The sequence below is a fragment of the Dicentrarchus labrax genome, unplaced genomic scaffold, assembly GCF_905237075.1.
Source record: "Dicentrarchus labrax unplaced genomic scaffold, dlabrax2021, whole genome shotgun sequence".
Lineage (NCBI taxonomy): Eukaryota > Metazoa > Chordata > Actinopteri > Moronidae > Dicentrarchus > Dicentrarchus labrax.
The window spans coordinates 28,885,554-28,913,420 of NW_026136719.1; the positions used below are offsets into that span (position 1 = coordinate 28,885,554).

General features: G+C 41.4%; 1 protein-coding gene across 2 annotated transcripts in view; it reads right to left on the bottom strand.

Moving 5' to 3' along the window:
- rhpn2 (rhophilin, Rho GTPase binding protein 2) overlaps positions 1-26,774 on the bottom strand; it is a 30,638-nt gene extending 3,864 nt beyond the window's left edge. Inside the window, exons 1-13 of one of the 2 annotated variants that reach the window (XM_051379238.1) lie at positions 26,563-26,774; positions 21,262-21,377; positions 16,871-16,999; positions 10,992-11,067; positions 9,404-9,481; positions 8,658-8,782; positions 7,366-7,532; positions 5,068-5,255; positions 4,702-4,858; positions 2,784-2,903; positions 2,479-2,673; positions 1,966-2,012; positions 241-387 (exon numbers count right to left, since the gene is read on the bottom strand). In XM_051379238.1, coding sequence (XP_051235198.1) covers positions 241-387; positions 1,966-2,012; positions 2,479-2,673; positions 2,784-2,903; positions 4,702-4,858; positions 5,068-5,255; positions 7,366-7,532; positions 8,658-8,782; positions 9,404-9,481; positions 10,992-11,067; positions 16,871-16,999; positions 21,262-21,377; positions 26,563-26,628 — 1,611 coding nt within the window. In that variant the 5' untranslated portion in view covers positions 26,629-26,774. Of the gene's footprint in view, positions 1-240; positions 388-1,935; positions 2,013-2,478; positions 2,674-2,783; positions 2,904-4,701; positions 4,859-5,067; positions 5,256-7,365; positions 7,533-8,657; positions 8,783-9,403; positions 9,482-10,991; positions 11,068-16,870; positions 17,000-21,261; positions 21,378-26,562 lie in introns of both variants that reach the window. The other variant, XM_051379237.1, reaches the window with a different exon arrangement.
- Between the last annotated feature and the right edge of the window lie 1,093 nt (positions 26,775-27,867).

Below are 27,867 nucleotides of genomic sequence, written 5' to 3' on the forward strand. Positions count from 1 at the left end.
TGAAAATACAGATACATCTGGTTACACAAAGCATTCCACAAGAATGATACAGGTGGATTTGCATGTTTTATTCCATTGACTACAAAATGCATTAAAAATAAATCTAAGGATGTGGTTTGCTGTGATGGGTTACCTATCTCAAGATCATGTCAAGTCTCTGCTGACCAAAGGCTGGCTGCAAAATACGAGATAAATCTTCCCTTGTTCAGTCAAAGATAAGGAATATATAGGTTAACTCACAGCAGCTTGGCAGAGGGGGTCCAACGAAACCACCTGGACTGGTGTTTCTCCTTTCAGGGTGAAGCCCAGGTCTCTGTCTTCTGGTCGAAGGTGTATTGTCCGCGGGGCTGTCCACCGCTGCTTGGCCGAGAAGACTGACAGAGGGCCCTGAGTGGAGACATTGCGGGGATGCTGGGGTTAATATGGCTCCAAGTTTTACTTACTCGTCCTTTAATAGTTTCAGGGTTCAAAGGCTTTGGTGAAGGCCTGGGGGAAAACTGAAAATCCAACATAATAATCACTTATTGTGTCCTCACAGGCTAAACATGGTTAAAGTTCACATCTGTGATCTGTTATCAGTGCATACGCTGTATACACACTCAGGGGGTACATGAAAGTTATGCGGCAATCCTTAGTGTACCCTCTAAACAAAGCAATTCATAGGAAAAACATTCTCAACATACTGAACACATTATTTATGTCTACCTGATCGTTGGACTGCAGATATACAGTATCTACCATACTGTGAAGTGCTAGCTGCACAACAGAACTGTTACTTTAATTTAATCAATTTCAATTATTAAAATAATATTTTAGTTTATGAAATGTAAACACTCAAAAGTCATGTCTGCTTATTGTATGTCTGTCAAACCGTCACAATATAGTATACAGTATACAATACAGTAAAATATTAGTTGAATTATGTACTTATGTGAAGTGTCTTAAATAAATAATTTAATCTTTAGCAAGCTGTAACCTTCATTTAAAAAGGTATTTTTCACAAAAAAACAAACTTAAATGATTAATCAATCCAACAGGTAAATTTATTTTCCCCTGATCAGATCGACTAACCAATGAATCATTTCGACATTAGCCAGAATTTATCACAAACATGTCCTCCATGTCAGACTGCTAAAGCCAACTGCTATCTCCCATAAATGTGCTTCTTATCTGATGGGAAAATCTCTCCTCCACAAAATCCAGACATTCCATCCTATGTAAAACCAAGCTGATGCCGGTCACCCCTGCCACTTTAATTATTGCCGTAGTGATTGTATGAAGAGATTGTGCTGGATTAAACTTTTCAGTCTCTCATTTCTCTGTGGATCCAAAAGGATTTGAGTCTTGTTCCCCGAGACTGTTAATGAAGATCTAGGTGGGGTTTTACAACAGGAACCAGAGAGGTACTTATTCACACAGACCCCTTACACCTGTTGCCTGGGAACGTCAGGTCTGACCCTTGACCTCCTCTCCGGTTATTAGCTTGTAAGGCTGTCTGGCATGAAACCAAAGCCTGTTTATTTGTTATAGGAATTGTGAATTGTGCTAGATGAAAGAAATGACGTGAACAGAAGATTCCAGTTCCAGTGACAGAGGATGCCAGGTCCCCCTCCCAGCCACCACACTAGGACAATAAAGCCAGGGTCAGAGTACCCCAGTCCATGGTTAGGGTTAGTTTTGCCTTAGTTGCTTAGGATGAAAGTCCAGGAGGCTTTGGAAACAAGGACTTGTGTTCAAATGTGCCAAAGCTTCCAGGAGACTCACCCTTGGTTGGTTGTATTCAGAAATAAATAAAAACAAACTCTGGGTACAAGTGCACTTCCAAGGTCTAAAACACAAATCCAGAGCCATTTCATGTCACTTGATGAATAAACCAACCACCATGTATGAAAAAACAAAGCAATGTGAGTGGAAGAATATTAGTAACCCACATACCAGCCTTTGGAAGAAGTCCGTGACTTTCACCTTTGTGGTTGCAGGAAACTCCATCTCTGCTTTGTGCTCTGTTTTAGCTAAGGGGAGAGAGAGAGAGAGAGAGAGAAAAAAAAAACAAAAGCTGTCATTACAGTGTTTACGGTCACAACCACATTTCAACTGTCGCCCTGTGGAGAGGCGGGCAGGGAGTTAGCAGTGTAAACATTACATCATCTGTACCTGGAAATAAATGTCACTTATCACGTCTGATTGCAGCAGGTGTGGTACACAACACAGTGGCCTTTTTACGAACCGTTTCCTAAGAGACGGAGCTCACAAAGCAACACACTGGTCCTGCTTGACATTAGTGTCGTTTCTGAAGTGTTTGTTGTGGTGACACTAAGGTGACTGCTTCGTTTCTATGTCAGCCGTGGGAAGAATAGCTGCCGCCTCAGTGGAGACTCAAATAAACTCTAAAATGATTCTAATCTTATCTTCGCTTCTCATGTTTACTAGAACAGGATATTTTCATTGGTTGAGGTGTTGTCTTCTCTTAAGACTCACAGATGATGTCCGGGGCCTCCGTGTAGTCAGCGAACTCTTCCTCATTTTCATTCTCACTGTACTTGTTGAGGGAGCGCTGGTGACTGGCTTTTAAAATGTCCTGCAGGACCTCCAGCTTGTTCAAGTGGTGGCATAGACTATAGATCCTCAGAGCCTCTTCATGACCCAGGATGGCCCGGCGGATGTGTGCTTTACCTGGGGGGGCAGATGAGGAGAAGCAGATAGAGGAGAAGAACAGGGACAGTCAGGTCTGGTGTTATTCTCTCACTCTACTGTCTTCTGCTGTGCTCAGACTATGTGCTTACCGATGCGTTCACGTTCATCTTTCTTTTTCAGGATGTCCAGGGGTGAGCGTCCCTCAGGAAGGCGATCGTAGACCTGTGACAAGGTCTTTTCCTGCTGGTCCTCATCGTCACTGGGACCCACTGAGACACACAGGGAATCAAAATTAATACTGAATGTTGTCTTCCACCAGGATTGGGCTCAACACTGGCTAACACTCTTGACACTCTTGAATGGCTTGACAATGACTGTATGCACATATGTACACACGCTGTTGCACAACTTTGCAAAAATAAATATCGGCATGTAAACAACAATAAACTTAAGCTTACAAATTAGCAGGGTTTACCAAAGAGATCAATCTACACTGATTACGATGGCTATGATCTAATCATTTAATAAGCTCATCAAAATAAAAATCATCCCAAAACTTGATGTGATCTCCTGGTTCACAGCCTTAATAGCTCAATTTTAATGCGTCAGAACCTTCTAGGCTTCCCCTGACTAGACTGCTTCATCGAGACAATATAAAGCATTTATTTAGCAATGTTTGTGGTTCATCTGTTTACTACAGCAGTCTTCATTCTCTCCTGTTCCTGGACTGAGTCCTTCTCTCTCTACAGTCCTGTGGTTAATTGCTCTTTTCTCCTCATTCATGCAGGAATCTGCTAATGAGCTTCCAAACTCAAAGCTGCTTCGCTCCGTTGTTCCTCTGTTCAGTCCTGTCTCCTTCACAGCACTGAGTAAAACTATGACCAGCCCCTGTAAAGCTTAATATCATCTGCTGCTTTTTGCTTCATTTGGTTTTCAGCTTAATCTCTGCTAAACTGCAACTGTTAATGTGCAGTAAGACAGAAAAACAATGAAAACAAGACTGCAAAAACAGTGCTAAATGGCAATGCACAGCAGTAGGAAATGTTGAAGTTGGAGCCAGTGTAGGACTGAAAATAACTGTTACCTAAATGATTAGTTGTTAAGTCTTTAAGATGTCTAAAATGATGACCAGCTATCCAGAAGCAGTACGGTACAGAATTAGCAACAGCACCACTGGAAGGCTTTTGTTCTCTCACAACTTCCCTTCCTCTCTCACTCAGTCGCTGGCTCTCTCACTTGCTCTCTCTGCCACTTGATTATGCAGACAGCATTAAGAGGCTACATAACTGTAATCCTCCAGCAGTCCACAGTACATCCCCTCAGTTTCCCTCACTCCAACCATCTCTCTCTTTTCCTCCACTCTCACTCCGTCCATCCTGTCACTGAGTTCCTGGAAGCCTCTCTTTACCATGGTGTGTGTGTGTGTGTGTGTGTGTGTGTGTGTGTGTGTGTGTGTGTGTGTGTGTGTGTGTGTCTCTAAATAGCTGTTATGTAATAGCACTGTGGCTGGCTGTGGTTCAGTCCAGCCATCTGACATGACCAACCCAGTGGCCCATACAGCACTTAAAGGGAAGGATCAGGTTTTCCAGGGTGTTCAAAATCAGGAAGCCGAAGTTTTATAACACCAATCCCTGAATTGTTTTACACCCTAAGTAGTTTCACACTTGTACAGTAGATGTGCAGATGGAGAGAATACACTGAATTCACTGTTAGTTAGGTGTTGATGTAAAAGAGAAGAGGGACAATATTGGATTTGTATTGCCACTACAGTTAGCAGATTATCAAACTAGATTGTGTCACAGTATGTCCGTGTTGTCTGCATTTGGCATCTAGGGCACTACTATATCTGGTGCAGTGAATGCTATATGCAAATTACTACTGCATGCCTTGCAAAACAAGAGTCCTACTCTGACAGTGGTGCTTTTCATAAGCAGAAAAAATAACTTGCATGCTAATTTTAATGTAGCTTAAATCTAGAATTGCTATCAAAAATAGCTGCATGTTTTGACATTATCTTCTTTCACTTTCCCTGACTTTCTGGGTGCAAATTATTAATTGTTTTCTTACACTGGTGGTCGAGGAGTGCTGAGGCAACAAAGTAGTGGGCCATGGAGCGGTAGTGGTTGGTTTTGACTTGTGACATGGTGGACCAGAAAAACGGGACATTGTCTTTGATTGGTGTCTGGATCATGGACTGGTGGACTTGGTCGTAGATTTCTGAGACCTGGCAGGAAAAGGAGGATAGAGTTACAATGAGGGAATTAAAAGCACTGATCTGTATAAAATCACTGATAGAAGTGAGGAATGGGTCCGTGGTGACATTATTACTTTACTTTCACTTAAAGTGCAGTGCATCACAGTTAAAGAAAGAATACTGTGCCTAGGCTATATGATGTGAGGACTCTGTGTGTGTGTGCCTTTGATGCTATTTACCTTTGCAGCCTCCTGGGCCATTTTCATCAGGGAATAGAACTGGTTTCGGATCCCGGGCAGGGCAGTCTTCTCAAACAGACACTCCTGAGCCTGAGCAAGCATCATCCGAATCAACATACTGAGCATTGCTGGACTCATGTCGTAGCTGGGAGTGTGGGTGAAAGTCTCCTTCAGGTGGTTCAGGATACCTGGGGAGAACGAGAGGTCAGCACAGCTCCAAACCAAACTGTTCCAGGGAAACATAAATAATTTGATTAATGGGATTCTGCATACAAAGGATTTCTCATTTTTTAGTATTATGTTCTATTCTATTTTAAGGCCTGCAGGGAATTAAATATCCTTTCTCCTTCCTATCGCAACAGTGAATTCAGGGTCAGCCAATTAAAAGGTGTAGGTAAAAATTTTTGGGGCATTTTCAACTTCCTGTCCGTTCTTCCAATTAACAGTCTCCTGTTGGCAAGTGGGAACAGGACACCAGAAAATGTATTCTCCGTTTACTGCAGAAAGTTACTGACTGAACACTCTATATGATTGATGGCTGTTGGAATGTAAATATCGCTTACAGCACCTTTAACAAAAGGCCCTTTCATGTAACCCAAGCAGAATCTGTGTACTTGTTTTAAATGTGTTTATTTTTGCAGGGACAGTGCACAATTAAAAGTAATTGCACCAGAGTAAGCCCAAAGCTAATTTGCATATGTTGTCCCTGGGCAGATAGAGAAAAAGAACAATGAATACACTACATAAAATGGGAAAATATATCATTGTCTATCAGTGTGAGATAATAAAATAAATACAAGGCTATCATTGATGGTGAGATTTTGTGCTGACTTCTGCCTACTCCTTTCACCAACCTGCTGTACCCAGTCACCTCTTTAGATGCTCTAGTCCTACCAGTACTGCCACTATCAGGATAACCCGGCATCCTCAAAGAGGAGATTATGAAATATTTTAAACATCAGGCATGCATTAGAATAGAATCAAAAGTTATCATAATTGAGAGAATTGTATTTTTATCTAGGACTTTTAGGATTTGTTTATTGAGTGAGAACACAGGTTTGAGTGTAGTCGCACCTGCCTGTGACTAGGTTGTTATGCAGTAAGACAGATGGGGCAAAATCATGGTGCAGCAGACAGAGACAACTGGTGCCTGACACAAATTCTTCAGATTACATTTAACATTGCTGATGACCCTACTAACTTGTTACTGCTAACAATAGTCTGATACTATAGTTAATGGTTTTTCATGCGCAAAACTCAAATAGTAATTTTTGGGAGAGGCTGGTCCACAACATGACAGATTGGGTTTTTCAGCATGGGAGTACATTAACCCTAATTGCTAACACTCTCTTATACATATGTTTTAAAATGGTTCCATACAGACAGTTAAGGGATTGAATTTGTAAGATTGTCTATTTCTTTTTCTATGGCCTGTTGCTGTTACTACAGTGTGTGCTTGTGCATGTGTGTGCATGTGTGTGCGTGTGTGTGTGTGTGTGTGTGTGTGTGTGTGTGTGTGCTCCTTTTAAAGTGAGCCAAGACACAAACCTTCTTAAATTAGTCTTTCATGTTCAATGGAAGCAATAAGACCATCTGCATTCCAACTGAGAATGTCTCCCTCTTATTTTACAGATTAAAAACCTGGCAGCAGGGAGTTGTAGACAACTTAATAACAGAGGACTGCCTCGCTAGTCTTCATCTAAGGTTCTGCCATTGTTGGCTGCCTCCTCCCATTCTCGAAACCTCTTTTGTGTCCCTGGCTTGAGGGCACTGCAGCAGCCCTTCCACAGCTAGCATCCTCTGCCTATCACCTCCCAGCTTAGTTTATTACTGGTGACAATGTTCCTCATAACAGGAATAATTGTTTTACATAGTGCAAGCCTAAATTATAGCCATCAAAGCAACACAACCAAAGCATGGTCTGTTCAGAACTGTAATTATACAGCAATACTCCTCCTACTGCCAAGTCATAATTCTATCAAGACTTGTCTGAGCTAACTGAAACCTCAGAGGGTTGGGAAACCAGTTCATATGATTGGTGTTTCTCTGGAGCTCAGCCACATGACAAGAAGCCAAAGGAACATCAACTGCATTCATCCTCCGTCATGGAGCAGAAGTCAGAGGGTGGAGGCTGGCACATATTGTGAAAATAAGGCTGAGCAGCATGTGCCTTTTAATATTAAGGTCACTAGAAAATGTCTGTGAGGGGAACATTGGATAGACCACTACACCTGGCTTTTTGTGGGCTATAGTGGCTGATTTACATATCCTTTAAAAGACCAAACCATTCCTTCCTACCTGCAGCTATCTGGAAGGAAGAGATGGCCTCCTCCAGGCCGGTTATTGTCTGTCGGTCACTACGGGTCGCAATCTGCGAGTAGAGGGCGGCCATGTTGAAGAGGATGCTGGCCTTCTCCAGTGACAGGTTCTGTTGGCACACTGGCACTCCTGTGAAGGAGTCGTACCTGAAGGAAAGAGGCGAGAGCTGTCACTATTTTTGTGAAGCAGGAATCAAAACAATTAAGTGCCTTATAAAAAAGAAAATGATGTTCAGTAAAAGCCAGAAAAATAAACAATGTAAAAGATACAACTAGTAATATAGAATAAAAAAAATATGTTCAGCAGGAATAAGCAGGTAGACAGAGAACTATAGGCATTTATACCTAATATATTTTCTGTTTTTACATACTGTCTCCAAGTTTAAACCATTGTCTCTCCTTCACATCTAAAAAGGTTGTGAGGGTTTATGCCTTTAAGCTAATCTCTCTTTCTGCTGCATCTCTGCTGCATGAATGAATGAAGTGCATTTAGCCTGAAGTCAGTCAGAGGTCAGAGCCTTCACTTGGATGCTTTGCAGACACTTAGTTCTGGATGACAAAATGTCCTCCAAATGAATGGAAATTGCTCCATTTGCCCACACAAACTCAATTAACTACATTCATCATAAGTGACTGGTCTGATAATAACAACATACAAAAAGATTGCAAAAAACAATTCACACCCCCTTTGTTAACTTTTGAGTTTAAATATCTAATATATATCCACAGTGAGGGTTTTCTTATTATTTGCTGACGTCAATCAAGTTCCCCATGCCTGTTTGTCTGCTCATGTGGACTGCTCTTCTTCTCCCCTCTCCCTCTCTATACAGAATCTCTATTCTGCTTGTAACGGGTGCGAAATGCAGCAGGAAGGCAGAGCCAATACGAAAAGCTGTGATCAAAGCGGTCCTTTCTGTTCATCTCTCCTATGAGCCAAAGCATAACCTGGTGTCTTCTGACAGAGATATACTAGTTGATCCATGGATTTAGAGAAGTAACAAAACTTGACTGAGCCTTTGCTGTTTGAGCTCAAAAGCTTTGGACAACCACGCTGTAGGGGCTCATGGCAGCTAGATTAAAGAGCTTTCTTTATAATGATCTTTACTTACTTTTTTGTCATCCGTTGCCTTGGTGTCTCATGGTTAGGAAGTAACGGTAATATATATATTTTTTTGTGAAGTACATTTGATAATTGCTCTTAAAGATGGTTTATTTTTGCAATCGTTTTTAATTGGTGCTAAATAGTTATAATCAGTATTAAGTGGTGTGTACCAGGTAAAGAAGATGCCAGTCTGGCGGTTTGGGGAGAAGAATCGGCTCTCCATCAGAGGAAGATGGCTGAAGTATTTCGCCAGCAGTTCCACCCCGGCCTCGTTTCGACTTGGTGTTCTGCAAGCCTAGGACATGAAAAGAAAGATCTGATACAGTCTGCAATAGAATTTACAATAGTGGTATCGAGCCATGTTCTGCCTCTGAAAATGTTGTCACTATATGAATTCAAAAAAGGTGATTGTAATGCTCGCAGCATCCATCATTTACATTTGAAGAAGAAAGAAACAATGTCCTGTTTACTGAGGACCATACAGAGACATCAGCTCTAGTTCATCTGTTAACAGCAAGGTCTGTGGATAATCCAAAGAAAATGGGACATTGTTCTGGGAAAGTTCATTTTTCAGATGTCATTTTCAATGTTTTGAGCACCACATTCTGTAAAAAAATTAAATTAAATTAAAAAAAATCCATTCAACTCTGTTGTATTTTCTTTGGCACCAGGGACCAATATCTCGAAACCTCAGGATATAAAACAAACTATCTGCACGGCCAGAGAGCAGAGAAAAATCATTTTTTTTGTGATTTTAGAGAACCAACCCTTTAACTGCATGGTGCTTTTTTGTGGTAAAGATTTTATGGATGCTGGGCATTTTAAACCCCTTTTAAACCACACTTGACTATTATAGAGACCAGTAGCATAAAAAACATAATACATAATGTCAGAGCAGACAGTGAGTGTACACTACCTGTCGCAGGTCCATCAGGTCAGCTATCTCGTCTTCATAACTGTTCCCGTCTTCACTGTAGTGCTCCAAGATGAAGTCCTGTCAGAGACAAATACAGCTCAACAGCTCAATACAACATTTTCTTCTGGCCAGTTGTTGGGGATTAACCATGAGACCTTTCACAACTACTTCACTCTATCACATCATTCTTAACTTTACACAGAAGCCAGGTCCAACTGTGTCATGTAAAGCAGGCGTGTGAGAGCTGTCATTCTGTCAGTGCAAGCCAGAGGTAGAGACGTGAAGTCATTAGGACTAAGGTGTGATTACAGTCAATAAGGAGGGCAGCAGTAACATTGCTCAGAGATCACAAAGTCAGAACGCCTCTCAAGATGCCTGCCAGCAAACCAGAACAGGATGCGAAGCCCCGTAAATGTGCCATCCAGACATTTACGAGAGTGCTTCATAGCTACATGACAACTCTATTAGCCTCAACTACTGACCTACTTTCGTTAAATATTTTTATATTTGCATTGTGAACATGTAATAGCAGGTGTGCAGGGTGATGTGACTTACTGAGCTAAATTCTTATTGAAAACGCTGTCTACCAATGTGGGTCACATTTGCAAATATGCAACCCTGTACTTTAAATTTTAGCTTCTTAAATGTGAATATTGTCTGGTTTCTTTAGTGCTCTATGACAGTATGTTTGGGTTATTGAAGACATCACTTTAGACTTTGGGAAACATTTTCTGACATTTTATTGACAAAAAATGAACTGATTATTGGAGAAATGATAGATTAGTAGATTAGATAGATTAATCAATAACGGATATAATAATAATAATAATAATAATAATAATAATAATAATAATAATAATAATAATAATAATAGTTGCCCTTATGTTCCTATTGGTTAGTTTCAACTTAAGATAGCTATTTCTCTTCGCCCATAAAGTCTGTGTTTATGCTGTCAAGATGTTTGAGACAGTTCCCCATGACATATACACAAAATGACAGTTTTGTTATGTCACCAATGACAACAACATTTTATTTTGCTTTTCAAAGCCAAATGTCATAATGCCATTTTAAATTGAAACCTAATGTTTAGGGTCCTTCATATTTCACTCTCTGTACCTTCTAATTATGATAAAACACGGTTTAACTAACATTTATTATGCATCTCTTCATTCTAAAACTTAAGTTATATCACAGTGTTTCCTCTAGGTTGACTTTGGAGCGGCGGCCCGCCGGTGTTAAATTTCTGCCGCCATGGGGCAGACGCACAATGTAGTCACGGTTGCCTTTTAAATTATCCTGCCGACATAATGCACCCCCATTGATTGCCGCTCACATTGCAATTTAACAACATGTAGCACTATTCAGAGGTTATTGGGGCTGTCCAGTTTAACTCCACATACTGTTGTGCTGATGTAGGGGTGTTCAGACGGGCCTGCCCCCACTGCAAAACAAATCCTAGAGGAAACACTGTATCACATCTACTTTGAAGAAAGTCAGAATGGCTCCATTACATGGTAGATTCTGTCAACTATTCATACACGTGTGCCGTAATAAGGAGGGAATGGTGAGACTGCAGTTGTTTCTGTACCTTGAATAGAGTGGAGAAGTCAACTTCTTTTGTCTCCTTAAGACCCAGAGCAATGAGGGGGATGTTGGCTGTTTCCCTAGGAGCGAAACGGAAAGACAGAAATAGAGATATCATAATCAGTCATCTTATGGCCTGTATAATACCCGGGAAGGGAAATACTCTTGGAGACATGTTGGCAACAAGTGTAATAGCTCAGTAAATGCTGACAACACACGATACAGCAGGACTTAACATACAACAGTACAATGTGGTGCTTATCTGATTCACAGACAGCTAATGTACGGCAAGGCCAAACAGTAAAGCACATAAATATCCACCATTAGCCTACTGATACATTGATAAGTGAATGATGAAGAAAAGCAGGCTCTAAGGCCTGGTACAAGAGATCAAACCACAGACCAAGTCGTGCTAGGGATATCACATTGATAACACAGTCTGATTATTAGTAAATAATAATATGTGCAGAGCCAGGAGCAGCTTGATCACACCAGCTTTGTCACTTTTACATTTTAGCCTATTACCTTTACTTAATCTTTCATAGGGGGGAAGTCAGGATTAGGCAGATGGTGCTGTAAGCACACACTGTAGGAGCTACACAACTCGCTGCTGATTAATCATCCTGGAGTTACAGCCCTGCTGCAGTAATGCCAGCGATTCTTTGCTCTTTCCTGTGTCAAAGCAGGCTCCAAACCTTCTACAATTCGAACCCACCCGACAGTAAACAGAGGCTGCCATAAAACAGCAGGTTTACCTTCCCTTCTGATCTCAGCTGTAGCTATAATGTTTTTTTCTGGCTGTTATGAACTTGGAGGTCCTTGCTGCTGACAGATGGAAAGCAGATTCAGCTTGTTATCAGTTCTGAGGAAACATAACTGACACATACCTGATCAGACAGAGTCTATAAAAAACCCAAACCCTCCCCCTACCAAAAGCAGGAGAATGAGGTGTTACTAAAAAATTAACCTTTTTAAAAACAAGCCTGGGTTGCTTCTGGATTTGTTAGGCATCAAAATAGTTTCCAATGAGGGAAACAGTAGCACAAACTTCAGTTCCAACGTTAATAAGTCAAAGATGCTGTTATCAAAAACCAATTTTAATAGGTCTTTACCCATCAAAGGGGATCAAAGATGAAGTAAAAACCTTTTCACTGCACCGTGCTTCAAAACCACAAGGTTCAGAAAAACAACGCCTGACACTCATTCATCACTTGATGATAAGAGAGCATTCCTCTGGCATACTGGCTCTGTGAATCACAGAAAACCTCATTCATCAGTAACACTGACAGAGCTAGATAGAGGCTGCAGTGTAATCCATTAGTGCTTGTAGATGAGATCACTCCGGGCTTTTCTCTGCTTTGGCAGAGGGAGGGGCACGGGGGGTTAGGATATCTTTCCTGCAAGGAATCTGAAATGTTAAAAGCCTCTAGGAAGCACAATCCCCCCCCACACACACACACACACACACAACACACACACACACACACACTTGTTCAAGTGCCAGTGTGCAAGACATGGAACAGACAACTATTGCCATAGCAGTCAAGCTGGGCTCTGGTTTTGGCAACAGACAGACCAGAACAACTTAAAACCCTTCAATAAATAACCAAAACTATTCTGAGCCACAAATTTAGCAGTAAACATTTTTGTTTTGTTACACAGTATACTGATATATTTCAGGCTATTGGCCTCTTTGACTCCTGTGAGAGCTGAGTGTTGGTTTTTGCAAGAGGAGCTCAGCAGGGACTGATCTCCCACTAGATAATATGATCTGCTTCAAAAGAGCAGTTTGGGAACCACAGTTATTTGCTTTATTTAAGTTACATGAGAAGGGTGTAAGCAACCTGCGGCTCCGGAGCCACATGCAGCTCTTCAGCGCCTCTGCAGTCTCTCTCCAGTGGCTCCCTGTGGCTTTGACAAAAAATTATATGCAAATGAATAACGGTTATTTTTTAACCTTTTCAGTTTCATTTTAATATATCATTGTTTTAGCCCTAAAGTGATTCTTACATTTTCCAATTGTAAAAACCTGTTGCCAGTACACACCTCCTGACCTGGCATCTTTTCAGAACTAGTCTTGAGTCCCCTTAGCTGGGGTGGCTATGCTAAGTTTATTGTCCGGGGACTGATTTGTTTGCTTTCATCAACAACGTTGCTGGCTTACTGGTGCGGCGAGAAATTAACATTTTGTGGCTCAAATATGTTTTGTGGCTTCAGATCTGTTTTTGTTTAATTTTTGGCGAAAAATGGCTCTTTTGATAGTAAAGGTTGCTGACCCCTGGTCTGCACCCTTCTCATGTCTGTCACTTATATTAATTTAGAGCCAGGAGAAGCTTAGCTTAGTATAAAGACTGGGAGTAGTGGGAAACTGCTAGCCAGGCTCTGTCCAAAGCAACCCACCATTATCTGAAAAGCTTACTGTATCGACAAGTGGTTTTGGGGGATCTGAAGATTTATTTGTGTGTTTAGAAGCCAAAGAAAAACAAAGTATTAATTAATGATGACACTCAACCACCTCCCTGCTACCATTATTCATTATTGGATCAGTAAAAGTAACCTCAGATCTCTCATAATCAGCCTGTAGTGCTGATATCTTTATCTTACTGTTTCCATGTGTCAGCGCTTCAGTTGATTCAGAACGTCTTCAAGAAAGTTCAGTTTGTTGTTCAGGTCAAGAACATTACAGAGAGGAACTAAACAAACACCTACTACATCCCAAATCAGAGTACAAGTAACATGTTGGTACTGTGAGTGACACTGAAGGAATGTGATAATGTTAGGAATGTTAATGAAGCATTGTTGTATTGTTTCTAATATTTGATAAGGTTGGGAAGAATACTGCGATTAGCCACTATTTGTTTTCAATGGGAGTCAGTGACTACATGTACAGCACATGTACTGCACCGGTCACATATACGTGCTTTCTGTTATGCATTACCTCATGCCAAAACCAGCTGAATCTGGTCTGAGTGAGAAATTAACCTCAGAAAGACGGTATTCAGAGGACGGTGGCCTGGTGGGAAAAGCCTAGAAAGGCAAGGGGAGGTTTTTGTTTCCGTACTTCAGACTGAGGTTGTATTTCAGGCTGAGAGGAGGAGGCTAACTTTCTATTGTGGCTGTATAGCATCATCCCTCTGAGACACCTGCTCAGAAATAAGAGGGGAAGACTTTCTCAACATATCCAATATTCCCTTGTACGTGTTACCCGTACACCTCTATGTATGGCCTTTTGTATATATGGTTGTGTGAATATGATAACACACACTTTGGACTTGCACATTTTCTTTCGAAAACAGACACACAATGGTTGACAGGTGATGTCAGTTTCACAGCCTGCCTATTGTCTGTGGATGGAGCAGGTGTTTGTCTAAGAGACTGAATGTTCCCACACTTGAGTCTGTCTGATCCCATGTGACAGAGAGAACACTCGGGCCTCAAGACTGTGCCGAGGGGCAGCTGTTGAATTTTGAGGATGTTGATATCATTATTATTGACATAATTATTAGTGGCTGGGGTGCAATGTTTTCTCTAGGTCCAAAGAGAGGAGGTTGTTTCTTATCTCTTAAAGAAGGACACCAAACCCCTTCACAACTCACACATTGTACTCCTCTGTGGGTAACAACACTGGCTAAGAGTGGAACACAAAATATATATATTTTACATCAATATTTTCCTATCTGGATTCCTGAGGGGTGAAAATCTATCTTAGCAGCTTACACAGGGAGTTCGCCTGTCTACAAAGATGATTTATTAAAACTTAAAGCCTGTAGGTCGTTGCGGTGTTCTTGTAACAAAACAAAATAATCTGGGCGTGCCCGTTGGTATTTGGGGTTTTATAAGGTCATCTGCAGATTTATGTCAGAATTTAAAAGAAAACCCTAGCTAGGTCTGCATCTCATTAAAATCCCTAATAAACATTTTTAGAAGGGGAAAAAAACAGCCTGATAGTAGCAGCTCGGTGGAAAATCCATGTACGATTTCTGTCAATGACCCTCAGAACTGTTCCCATAGTTACCACCATACAACACCCCCATCCCCCACAATCCTCCAAGATCTCCCTACCTTTCCCATCACTTTATTGCCCTGTTGTGATTTGTTGTCATGGGCAACATGGCATCCTCTAGTGAAGTGTGTGTGTGTGTGTGTGTGTGTGTGTGTGTGTGTGTGTGTGTGTGTGTGTGTGTGTGTGTGTGTGTGTGTGTGTGTGTGTGTGTCATACATGTATCTTCTCTATATGTATATGCATTTTGTTATGTACCTCATGCCTGTGTGAGTGTGTGGTGCAGCTTTAGTATGTGTGTATTAACATGAGTATAGTGTGTGTGTGTGTGTGTGTGTGTGTGTGTGTGTGTGTGTGTGTGTGTGTGTGTGTGTGTGTGTGTAGCAGATGGTTTATAGAGGTCTCAAGTGTTCTTAATGAGAAGAGCCACCTGGAAGCAGGCGTGCTTCAATCTAAGAGCCTTTCAATTGTCGTAATTTGCATTAACACAAAACTATTTGAACACTTTTGCTTTAAAGTTGTATATGTTCATAACAGAAAAATGTTGTTGTCTTCAGTTCATCATTTATTATCTAAGAAAATAAAACCCAGCCACTGAAGCATTTTGCTTTCAGTCAACAGAGCATTATCCTGGTAACTTTGTCAGCGGGTGTCATTTACAACAAGCACAGATCCCAATTTGCAAATAACATCTGTCACTGTGTGTCTAAACCTCTATATTTCCATATCACAGCCTTCAGGTCCTTTGTGTGTCTTACTTAAGCTTTCTTGACATGTGAGAGCGACAATGCGTCCATCCTCATGACATATATACTGCATTTTCATCCACACCCTATAAACTTGGCTCACCTTTAAAGAAAGAAAACACCAGAACCTGTCACTCTCTCTCTCACTCACACACACACACACACACACACACACACACACACGTGATCATTAGGCCGACAGCCGTGTATGCAAACTAAGATAAGCATCTATATGTATAAGTTCATCTCTTCGTTTCCTTGTTGCTCTGTGCTTTGTTTCCCAAAAACCAGCCGGTCCAGTTTAACAACAAACTTTGTCTTCGTGTTTTTCTTTATGTCTCGCTCTTCCTCCATACACCCCTTTTATCTGCTCCTCTGTCATCAAGCTTCTTTGATCTGAGAGACACATGATTGCTTAATCATCGAGTGTCAGAGCGAAATCAGTCTCCTGTTGGCTGCCAGTCAACACTCTGTATTCTCCTTCTGTATTGACAGTAGTCTGAGGTTTAGGTCTCCAGATTGAGGACTTGTATGCATACTGAGATCACTTTGACCAGTCCTCACGTCTGCAGGTTTGGGAAATCAAAATTCCGACCAGATTTGGGGAGTTTGGATCAGTGGTGAGTTTATTATGTGACAAGAAAACTGGCGCCAAAGTTATGTGTGCCTGCATTGGAGAGCTCTGGCTGCTGTGCATGCATTTTAACATGTAATCTATTTAATAGACTCATCACAGGCAGTTAGCGTGAAAGTCAACCTTTAATTCATCTGAAGATTACAAGTTATTTCATTCTATTGCCTTCAGATGCTTTGCTACTGAGGACAAAACCACAGTTTTTTCCGTTGGTGAAGTCAATTGTGCCATTTTGTGACAGCACAAAACAAGCCTGCAAAATAAGTTACAGTCTCACGAGAGCTTCTGTTGTTGACAAGTTTTTCCTTGCTCAATTTTATGTCCACTTAAACAACCCTGTGTGGCAGGTATATACATATTTGTGCTGCTATAAGTTCCCATTTGTGCCCTTTTATGATTGTTTTATGATAATTATTGCCACTTGGAAATAGCTAATATATTGTGGCTGTGGCAGTAGTAGAATACATAGAGGTAAGAGAAGGAGGAGTCATATTTGAACTTACTGGGAGCTCTGGTAGACCTCCACTGAGCTGTTGAGTCCTTCCAGCTGTCCCATCAGTAGCTGCAGGTTGGAGTTAACATAGCTCAACTCCAACAGAACCATCTCTTTAACCTTATTGTTGGATGTAGCCCTGCACACAGGAGAGATTGGAGAGAGAGGGAGAGGTGCAGAGAAACAAAAAATGAAAATACATTTTTTAAAAATTGAGACAAAAGGATCATAAAACATTTGAAATAAAGAGATGGGAGAAGAAATATCAGCCCTGTTATTATCCACTCTGACTTAAAACTTTCCTGCAGCTGATTATTAAAACAAGCGTGCCTCCCCTGGTATTCTGGACCACAGACCTGCGTCACTGTGCCCTGCTGTGCACTTGATTTACCCTCCTGCACACAACAGCTTAACCAAGATCTATGAATCACAGCTGTAATCCATGTGTAGTTCAACAGCTCGTTTCCATGGCAAAACATTTTAAATAAAATCCACCATCACATGACATGGTCACGTTTCAATATCAATGTTTGTACATTTTAAAGCCATTTTTGGAAACAAGCATGCACATGTTGAGGTGAGGAACATCAGAGCATTATACTGTGTGTGTGCACAAGTAGTTAGTACTGCACAGCACAGATAAGGTTGTAATAATACCTCTGAGGGGTGTGTGTGTGTGTGTGTGTTTGCATACAAAGTGGCTAGATCCTTTGTAAAGCAGAATTGGTGATGCATTGTTCGTTTCTGAAAGCAGCAAACTGCAATTCACATGCATACACACACACACACACACACACACACACACACACACACACACACACACACACACACACACACACACCTTAGAGGTCCTTATCTCTGTTTTACAGTGAATCCTAAAACATTCTCTCTGTCAGTCGTAACTAATTGCATACCCACGTACACACCCCTGCCCCAAACTGCAGTCTAGAGATGTTTCACTGTTGTCAATCTGAGCCTGTCTCCCTGTCATCTGATCCCTCTCTTTACCCTGTAATTGCAGAGAATGTGATTCTTAACAAGAAAGGTGAGATGTGAACTAGCGCTGGTAGGATCATTTCTTTTCTTGCAGTTGAACATTTTCACATAAGATGTTCCAAATGTAACAACTGTAACAAAATGTGTTACACATATGGAAAAAGTGGTCTAAGCACTAAAAAACTATTAGTACCATTACATCTTGGGGAACAAGTTTTCATGACCATACATGACTCAAACTCAAAAATCAAATAATATAATGTGGCCAAGCATATGGTGGAGCAATTCTTTTTAGGAATCAATGCAGTCTACGTCAAACATATATACCGTCCCACAGTTTGATCTTTAAAACTCTGCTCCTTGGTCTTGACTCATGCTCTTAAATCATATTGCTTGCTGTTAATACTGGCCACAGTGTGCGACTGTAGTTTTTCTCTCCATGCAACACACTGGACCATAACAGGGATGTCAACCCCTGCTTAGCACTGACACCACACTATCACTTCCTGTTGGCCTGCTTAAGGGTTTCCTTCTGAAGAGGTTTGGCCTGGGGAATACATCAGGGTGGAGGAGGCAGGGGTGCTGTGGTTTGGACAGAATAGATGCCAGCCCGCCAGCCCAAAGGCTCATATTAATATTCAATTTAATATCTAATGTCATCCCACAGAGCGTGGGAATCAGACTTTAAACCAGCAAGTGTGGTTTCACTGAAGTTCCCCATCCTATTTTCTGGAAAGGCTGTTTATATGTTTTTGGCAGATTGAGAGGCTGTTGTGTTTTTCCTTAAGTCATCTGATCTGAAAAGAGATAGTACTGCTACTGATTGGAGTTTGATAACCCACAGATATAATTACTCTCCATTATATAAAGCTTTAAAGGGGCACTACACCAATTTTACAAAGAAACTTTGGTTTACTCGTTATGATAAGTACTATTCACCCTCTGATAAAGGGTTGTATATTCTTTTCTGTGGTTCTGAGGGAGCCTCCTAAAGGTTAATAAAATAACTCTCAAACTTGAGCCAAGATAACCCTGATGACATCATTAAGGTCACCTGTGCTCTAGTTTGAGACCTTGAATTTAGCTGCATTACAAAACTGGTGTTGGGTTTGAAAAAAGTGGCATTTAAGAGGCAGGAGGGTCAAGTAAAGAATAGGATAAAGTAGAAAGTAAAGTTTTTGGAGCTTGACCCATACTCTGGGTTCTTCCAACTTTATGGAAGCACAATACTAATACTACTCGGTGGACTGGTCCTTTAAAGCAATACACAAGGATTTTTTCAATTTTATTTTTCCTGTTTCCCTGTGAGTATTTTTCTCTCTATCATCGCCACCGTCTCCAGGAGAGGAGAGAACCGGTCTGACCAGACTGACCCCACCTGTTGCTGATAGAGAGAGGAATGCAGAACAAGAGAGGAGAAGAAAAGAGTGAGGTTGGGGAGCTCACAGTACCAACGGAAAAAAAATTATACACATTTTACACAAGAAAACAGGGATTTAGGCTCTACAAAAGGATCTTTTTACGTTGCCATTTTGTAATATTACTTCTTAAAAAAAGGCCATACTTCAAAGTCTACATGTCAATTTTCTGGAATTATTTCTTTTTTGAAGAGAATCTGTTTTTTAATATCCAGGTGGACATCCAGATGGAAGATCACAGGTAAAGCTACAGTCCGACTGCATATGATTTAAGGCCTTAAAAATAAAGTTAAGAGCATACCTGGAACTCAAAAATGCATCCAGCCTGTTCTCTGTGCTGCAGCTGGGCTGGCAAAAACACACACCCACACACACCCACCCACACCCACCCACACACACACATACATCCACACAGAGTCCATTTGGCCCTAGCCTTGGCTGGGCAGACTGTGTGAATGTGAAGTACTAGAGGAATGTGGAGCCTTCTATGAGTAGGCAAACAGGCCTAATGGACATACACATATACTAAAGCACACACACACACACACACAGTGGTATCTTCCCTCACCACAAACGGAAATAGAGCTGATCCGGGGAATCCCAGTGGGAGAAGTTGAGACTGCACTGTCAGAGAAAAGGTGCTCTGTCGTACATTTTGTCTCTCTACAGACAGTAACAGAATGTACTACAAGACAGTTTTTTTTTTTTGACAGCAGACCCCCGGTTCACTGAACTCACCCTGACTGCTGTGAGACACAGTATCCCTGCCAAAGACCACACAGAAACAGAAGGTGGACAATAACAAGAAGCACTGTATAATCTGATGCAATCCATTACAGGGAGCTACAATAAACACTACTTTTATGACGCTTATAATATTCCATTTCTGTTGACACTCAACTCTGGAATTTTTTGAGGGTGTCTTCCTGTAGATTTCCCTACAATTAAGCACAATAAAATCTTTACTTATGGCTCTAGATGATTTCCGCCTCCTATTTTTGTCTCACTTGGCAGCTAGCAGTTGACAGGCTTGTTTTTTCCAGTATAGCAGGTTCAATTGATGTTCCGCTTAAAACTGTGATCATCATCCTCTTCTTCTGTCAGAACTCAGGCACAGAATCAAACATAGCAGCAAATCTATGTTAAATGAAGGAAAGAAGCCTCTTCTCCTTAGCATGCTTGTACATTTCTTTACAGTACAAAAAACAATCCTATATTTTGTTTCACAGGTGTCTGAATATCATGACATATAGCTGAAAAACACGAGAAGTGAACATTCTGTTTGTGAGAAGCCCCCTAACCATACTGAACAAAAGCCAGAGGGCGTGCGAGAGGACAGTAAACTTCCTAATTTTTCTCTGTTGCATTGTACCTGCTGAGAAATCTGATCTCAAATTTGGCCATTCAATCCCAATGTAATCCCAGGGGACAGGGACAATGCGTCTGAGAGTGGCCGATTACGACACAACTTCCGGCACAGTGAATTTACCATTCAGCTCTACGGAAACATGATGACACAACAGACCCACACATTTATGAATAACAGTCATTTATGTACAGTGTGTACTGTAGCTGTACAGGACAGGGGTCAACAAAGCACCCGCATCCTATCAAAAATCAGACCGGAAACATCCCACTTAATCCACATATAAAGGTTCAGCTAAATGTTTACATTTTTCTGAGGTTTCATCTTAGGCAAATGGAATGCTCCTCTTCAAGATTTTAACCAACTATCATCCGCCCCCTTGTTTTAAGTCTCACCAAGAATTCATGACAACACATGTCCAACTAGGGTTAACTACAGGTCACATACACTGCAGTGGCATTACTGACGAATGAAAGCTACATGAACGTATGATGTGAGCAGAGAGAGATAAACTGCTGGCTGTCCCTTATGCAACAAATGCAAAAACAATGAATAGATACAGTGGAAACACAAATGTACAATATGTATGCATGTATTATCAGTCATCAGGTTTCTTCTTACTTCAGCAGGTTCTCAGCTCCGGCCCTCATCCTCATCTGTTTGATGATCTGCTGGTTCAGACTGGCTCGCTTGTTTTGCAGTTTGCTTCGTCCAGTCTGGGCGAACGGGTTACAACCCTAAGATAAGGAGATGCAGGAACAAACATGTCAGCAGAAAATACTGAAAATCTGAAAAAAGTGCATAGGCCTCAAGAAATGCATGGATCACTGAGAGGTTGCTATCAAACGTTATTTGTTCAGAGCATTCAGAAAAAAGTTTTTTGTTTAAATTAGAATATATATTGTGAGTTCAGTCAGCGCCAAAACTGACAAGGTTTATAGTCCATAACATTTCATCTCTCACTTTGTTCTTAAATCTTTTACCCAGATCACCCAGTCAATTCATACAACAGAGCTGGCTATCATTTGGTCAACAAACATTCCTCTGATGTCAACATTTGTTTCACAAGTGGCTTTAAAATGAATACAAGTGTATTTATATGTGACTTTTTACCCTCTCTTTACTCCCTGATGTAACAGTAAAAACGCATTTAAGTTGGGTGTGGGAAGAGCTGCACCTTGTTCTACTCTGCTCAACTCAAATACATACACTCTCTGTGTTTACACCTAACGGCCTGTATGTGGCTGCGCTGTGTGTGTCCTTGTCCCTATCACAACCACAAGTGTCCCAGCCTTACTGAGTCAACAAGCTGTCACTCACAGAAGCACAGATAAACTGGCCTTAGACATTCATACTGACTGACTCACAGCACAACAGAGGTGTGGTTTGCACTGTACTTCAGAAAACAACACGATGCACCTGAGACCAGTCAGCCCAGTAAAACCAGTTAGTTTGCAGTCTTCAACTTGGGATGCTTTTACACTGTAGTTATTTCTTTGTCTACATCTGAGGTCTCAGTCTGAGCACTCAAACACATGCAGCATGTTCCTGTGACCACAGAGTGATCGTAGGTGACACAGAGAAAACATATCACTGAACATGATCTCATTTTCTTTTGTAAATTTCAAGGTGCAAGTTCATCACTTTTGATACACATCAGTAACAGGGAGGATTCACTGACTCATCCTCATTAGATCATACAACAGCCTGACTCTAATTTCTAAGATTTCAGAGGAAGGATGCTTCTGCAATGTGTCACAATGGGTTTCTGGTGTTACCTAGAAAGAGACAATACATTTTCAGCGTGAATACCTGGACAGAAAAGTTCAGAACGTTTAAAGAAAAGAGTGTCAATCTGGAATCTCTGTTTGATAAGTTATATCTGAGAAGAAGAGAAGCACATAAACACCACAGCGATGAGTGCTTAGCACTAAAGTCTAATCTCAGAATTTAATTACAAAACATACATAATTAGTAATGTATAAAAAAATTACTTTTCATGCCTGTCACAGCTTTGTTTTTTTGATTTTTCTTTACTTTCTTCCCAATCTTGAATGCCCATTTCCTCTGTAATGCAGTCAAGGTCACTTCTAACTCCACTGTTCAAAGTGGGGAGATCATAGACAGTGACCTGGCTCCTCCCATACACATGATGTCACGTCACCTGACCCTTCCTTTCATCTGACATCAAGTAGCTTGACCATATTTAAGGTTTTGCAGGATTCAGCAGCTATTGATATGGGGGCCAAATGGTTAGAGGCACATACCACATAACTGTCCTACATGTGAAAGCAGCTGAGGACCTTTATTGCATTCTCTCTCTCTCTCTCTCTCTCTGTCTCTCTGTCTCTCTGTCTCTCTGTCTGTCTGCCTGCCTGCCTGTCTCTCTGTCTGTCTGTCAACTGTCCAATAAAGGCAAAAATGCATCACATCTTTTACATTTACATCTGAGTCATATTGCTGGTGTTCTTATCCAGAGACACTTCATGTCCAGCACAAATTTTGACAACACAGGTCAAACAGTTGCAGCGAGGGTCACATTGAACCTGACATTTTCTAGTTATACTGCACTCTATAACCACTCCACTGCAGTCATTTGGGTGTTCCTGTACAAACACTCCAGCGAGCAGTGAGTGTAATGATTAACCATTTATACAAATGAAAGCCTCGTTAATTACACAACAGAGCTGCATCGAGAACGTCGGGGGCGCGGCCTAGCTGGACATGGCGGCAGCTATCCTTAGAATGACAGCAGGGTGTGGACGGTTGCGTATGACCGGAGAGGGCGTGTGGACTAATTGCAGTATGTTGTCACGTCAGTCGTGACATGGAAAGTGGGGTGTATGTGTTCATTAAAGAACAAGGGAGTGGCTTGTGGCTGATAGTAACCATAGCAAGGTGTTCTGTGTCCATTTTTTATATGTAGTACGCAATGAAACCCATGCTAGCATTCCAATGTGATGACCCTGATCCTGCGTAGCAGCATTACTCTGATCAGTGGCCATTACATCTGGGGGTCATCATCAAGAACTACAGTTAGTCCATACAAATGATGGTTTGATACTACACCACTATTTATAATAAACTTAGAGATGTTCTGGTTGTTGTGTTTTTACAGTTTTGATGCAAGATATAAGTAATGCTTAATCTTCATAGAGCTCACTTAAAGTAAGAACCAATGCCGCCATACTTGACTGTCACACCACAACACAGACCATTTGGATGAAAATTTGATCAGCATCATATTTAGTAACACATGGAACTGCTACTGCCTTGCCTAATCCATTGAACCAGTCAGGGAATTTAACCCCTCCTACCCATTGGCATACTCAAACAGTCCAGCCTTTCTCTACAAGCGTACAAAATACTTCAGAGCAAAACACAAAGACAGTCCTCTCCATTATCATATCCATCAAACAGCAAATCACTCTGCTGTTGTATAACCGGGGCTTCATAAAGAACATGTAGAGCAACGGATCATGGGGTAGCTGGCTTATACAACTGGTGATTAAGACTGGCAACGGGCCAAGAAGAGGCAACAGCCACCAGTTCCATTTAAATACACAGTGTGCGCTCAGTATCTCAAAATTGACGCCTCTTCATGATGAGGTGAGCGGTCAACCTGAATTCATGTACGTTCCCTAATTGATTCCACATACTGAATCCGCTCCCAATTACGGTCTTGACGCTTTTCCAGATTGCCCAAATAGGGGTGTGCTTCATTCAACGCGAAGAAACAGTTTATTCAGTAAACTACTGAAAAAGACGATATTTGATCACAGCTGCATCTCTCATTTGTCTTTCTCCAATACAAATCCTGCTGAGGGAATTTAAGTGCGTCTCCAAGTTGAGGGAGCTCGTCTGGTTTGTGAACCAGGACACATGTTGTCAATTTGTGTCTGTGGTCTGGCTGGAGGACGGCCTCGGGCCAGATGCTACGTCAATGCTCTCGTTGGCCGAGGAGGATGAGGAGAAGAAACATGCCGATTCGGCTTTTTGTTCTGCCATCTTTCCATCCTGCAGCAGTCCAGTCGGACCACAGCCAGCTGGGGGTGAAACAGTGGATGGCTGGGAAGGAAGCCCTGAACCGCAGCAGCTCCCTGGGGCATCGGTCGAACCCAGAGAGGCCTTGTAAATCATTAAACTCATTTTCACCCAAGAGACAGAGGGGCACGACAAATGGAAGCAAAGATCATCTTGGCTCCACTTGGTTAAAATTTGACCCAAAAGTTTCCAAATTGCAAATCTCTTTAACATGACAAAATGAGATCGCAGAACTCATTGCTTTGTGGTTTCAGCGAATGTGCAAGCCTTTTTATAGTGAGACGGTCTCTGCAATGGAAGTGGAGAACCTGAGTGTTCCACACTGAGAAACACAGAGGACAAAGTGAGAGCGATAGAGAAAATAGGATGAGTTAGGCTCCAATGTGCGATACAGTAATAAAAGGAAACAGTTTGTAATTGAGGTATAAGACTCTACAGTCTCACATCAGGTCCAGTGGCAGTGCCAGACTGTGGCTCCCGCTGACCTTTTTATAGACACAGGAAGTGCAGCACAGAGCCTAAATCCAGACAGCGTTCAGAGGGGGATTCGGGGGGATTGAAAGACACAAAGGCCCTGTTCAGATGCCCATCTAAACAAGCTTGTCCATAAAAACACTCCAGTTGAGGACACTAGTGCAAATGTGGAGGAATGATACACGGACCACAGCACGGCAGACAGGGGACTCAGTGAAAACACATTAGATAATCACTCAACCACTGCCAAGTGTGGCCTTTCTCATAGCCTCAATCTAGACAAACTCACAGCTTTTGAAAATGTTACAGTCGCAGGTAAAACTGTCAGAGAGCTTTCTCTGCTGGTCCTGATTCAATGAATGCTAACTAATGATTGCCACTATATAATGATAGCTCACCAGCTAATTAACATGATTAAAAGGCTTCAACTTCACAACATCACCAATACAGGCAGGAAAAACACTCATCTTATCTAAGGGAACAATTTAGACAACCTGGCACTAAATTTACATTTCAATCTCTTAGCTGATGCTGTTATCCAGACCACCTCCCATGTGTGCAACTGTAAGATACAGTCAATCAATATGAAGGGTCAAAGGTCACGGCTTCAGTGCTCTTACAATGTTCTCTTTAAACACACACACCAGTCATTTGTTAAGAAGAAAGCAGAAAAGAAAGAAAGTCATTTTTACTGGATAAAAAGTACAGAAACAGGTCAGCTAAAATGATCCAAGGACTGGAGGCTAACCTGACCTGAGTTTACCAGGGGTATCAATCACCATCACACCTCTGACAACAGCAGGGGACTGATTATGTTAATTATGGGATGTTTGGTCACTGCCCTTTCAGTCTATCTCACCATCACTATCATTATCAGTAACAGCAGGAGATACAGCTATTCCTGGAGTAACACACACACACACAGACACACACACACACACACACAGACACACACAGACACACACAGACAGACACACACACAGACACACACACACAGACACACACACAGACAGCTGAAGCTGACAGTGCTGTGGTTTCTGCTGCTGTTGGTGACAATCAGGAACTACAGTGTTTTAAGACAGTTAGTTGGAGCTGTGAACACGGGTAGGCTACATACGTTAGTAGTAATATTTGCTCGGTACTGAGTAAATATTAATAATAATTAGAATTATATATCTATAAAAGGGTATACAATTATCTGGTGAACAGGGAGAAAGGGCAACAAGTTGGACATTAAATCTCCGTTAAACGCTGATGCTACATTAGCAACTAAAATATTTTTTTAAATGAAAGGCTCCAGTCTTTACTCAATAAGTATGAACTCCCCCTCAGGTTACACCAGGAGGGCCAGTACAGCAGATACACAGGAGCTCTGTTACCGAAGTGGCGAGAGACAATCCTCACCTTTCTGAAGTAGCTGCTGTCTCCTCCGCCGTCCTTGATGCCGTTGGGTAAGAGAGTGTCCGTCATCCTGAAGCTTCAGGCTCGTACAGTCTCAGAGGGAAAACAAGAGAATTAAAAAGTTAGTGAAACCAGGTCGGCTGCTGTTCAACAGGTGAGTATCCTCTCTCCTCCAGCACTGTGTCTGCTCTGACTTCGGCCCACTCAGACGCAGACTTTTCCAGCACAAACCAGAAACTCCGCCCAAACGGAGGAGGGGAAAAAAGACTGGGTGGCGCACTCACAACCAAACAAACTCACCGGACGACACCTGTTTCGGTCACGTTATGTAACCTATAGATGCTGCTGTATAGGACGGTGACTAACAATGTCCACCATTACAGATTTCAGTTTCACTTCGGTTTAAGCCTAACTTACAGCCTACAGGCTGTAATTTACAGGCTGTAACTAAACCTGCACCATCTGGTGCTCCGGCTGATAAGGTAAATCACTGTTATGCTAAAAATAGCTCGGTTACAGGCCTGCTGCTTATGTTCAAAGCTGTATTTACATTTCACATTCACTGTTGTCATCAAAATGTGAATTTACTCGAAGTGAACTAGGTTAGAGAAAAAAGGAAATCCAGTCCAAACTGCAATAAAACCATGATTATAGACTACAGAATAATAATAAGTGTGTTTATATAAAGCTATAAAAATAATAATCACCCCAATGTCCAACAGAAGCTGACTAAAGGAAGTAACATCTCTGTCAAAGTAATGTAGGCTGTATTTCAGCGCTGTAAACTTAAAAAAGCCATGTTCCACAGAAATATGCAAAATGGCTGCTTCCCTTCAAAACCACAAGGGAAGTCATGGTTTGGCATACACCTGTTTTTCCGTCTTCCTGCCCTCTGACATACACTGTGCTGTTTGTCTTTAAGTGTAGGGAATGACATCAAATGAAACAGGTTGCTGAACTGGAGTGAACAATGCTGATCACTTATGTCATTACACATCAATGATGATGGTCACATGACTGATGATCGCAACAATAATAATAGTGCCTCACAACAGAAACAACAGTTTCGTTGTCTGAGGCTGTTAGTGTTTGACTTGCTGAAGAGCTTTCATTTGAATATGTCATTTAATATCATATCTTTTAACAATAAATTACTTGAAGTTGCATGAGTGTTGTGAAAAGAAAGCGAAGGTTTTGCATTGCCCTGAGGCAAAAGCATAAATGAAAGTAAGTTATGTATTTTAGATTGTATCTATACGCAGTTCTTAAATCCACATTAATTCAAATTATAGAATAACAAAACAACAC